Below are 1,281 nucleotides of genomic sequence, written 5' to 3'. Positions count from 1 at the left end.
GCTAGACGCGGCTAGACCCAACCAGACCCAGAGTCAGCCGGACCCAACCAGACCCAACCAGACCCAACCAGACCCAACTAGACCCAACAAGAGTTAACCAGACCCAACCAGACCCAACCAGACCCAACCAGACCCAACCAGACCCAGCTAGACTCGGCTAGACCCAACCAGACCCAGAGTCAGCCGGACCCAACCAGACCTAATCAGACCCAACCAGACCCAGTGTGTGTGTGTGTGTGTGTGTGTGTGTGTGTGTGTGTGTAGCAGGAAAAAGGAGTCATGATGATGATGAAGATGATGAAGATGAAGATGATGAAGATGATGAAGATGATGAAGATGAACAGAAATCTCGTTATATTTTAAATTCATGAATAAAACTCACACTTTACGTCTCGTTGTAGTTTTTATTTTTTTATTTTTTGAGTCACATTCAGACGCTGAATAAATAAATAAATCCCCAATAAATACGCTGGAATACATTTAAATAAACATTTTAAATAAAAACCATAAATAATAATAATAATAATAATAACAACAATAATAGCAATAATAATATTATTATTATTATTGCTATTATTAATAAAAATAATAATAAAAATAATAATAACAATAATAATAATAATAATAACAATAATAATAATAATAATAATAATAATAATAATAATAATCTGTTCAGCTCCAGATTGTAGTCGTCCAGTTTCGAGACAAACGTAAACAAAACATATTAAACCAATGAAAAGACAGCAGATAACTTCCGGCCAATCACAGAGCAGCTAACATCTTCAGAGGACCAATCAGATTAAGCGACTGACACAAAGTTGAAACCTGAGATTCTAAATCCTCATTTTAATTTACACTCTAACATTCGGTATGAAGTCTTCATTACGAGTCTCTCGTGATTGGTTGGTCTCTGAATCCACTTCCTGGTCAGTCTTGGTGTCGGACGAGGGCTCGGACGCAGGTGCATCCGACCGCCAGGAGGCGGGACTCCAACCGGAAGTGGTGACCCCCCGCCCCCCCCGCCCCCCCCGCCCCCGGGGACTTGACCCGGCGCAGCACCAGCACCTGGTGCATGATGGGTCTGGACTCCAGGTTCAGGTCCTCGCGGCCCTCCGAGTCCCGACAGCCGCGCAGCAGACAGCGAGCATCCGCCAGCACGGGGGGGAACAGCGTGTCGTCATGGGAGACGCTGAGGACGGAGACACAGGAGGGACAAACTAGAAACATCAAAGGATTACAGGGCCGTGTGTGTGTGTGTGTGTGTGTGTGTGTGTTTGTGCG

At 44.3% G+C, this 1,281-nt stretch overlaps 1 protein-coding gene across 1 annotated transcript; it reads right to left on the bottom strand.

The window, feature by feature from the left end:
* Positions 1-906: 906 nt before the first annotated feature.
* Positions 907-1,189, bottom strand: LOC117941180 (interleukin-17F-like; the record flags this gene model as incomplete). Its single annotated transcript, XM_034866269.1, has 1 exon — positions 907-1,189. A coding segment is annotated over one exon (262 nt), but the record flags the coding sequence as incomplete, so codon positions are not given.
* Between the last annotated feature and the right edge of the window lie 92 nt (positions 1,190-1,281).

Source organism: Etheostoma cragini, unplaced genomic scaffold (genome assembly GCF_013103735.1).
Source record: "Etheostoma cragini isolate CJK2018 unplaced genomic scaffold, CSU_Ecrag_1.0 ScbMSFa_4569, whole genome shotgun sequence".
NCBI classification, from domain to species: domain Eukaryota; kingdom Metazoa; phylum Chordata; class Actinopteri; order Perciformes; family Percidae; genus Etheostoma; species Etheostoma cragini.
This window is presented reverse-complemented; position numbering and strand designations above follow the sequence as displayed.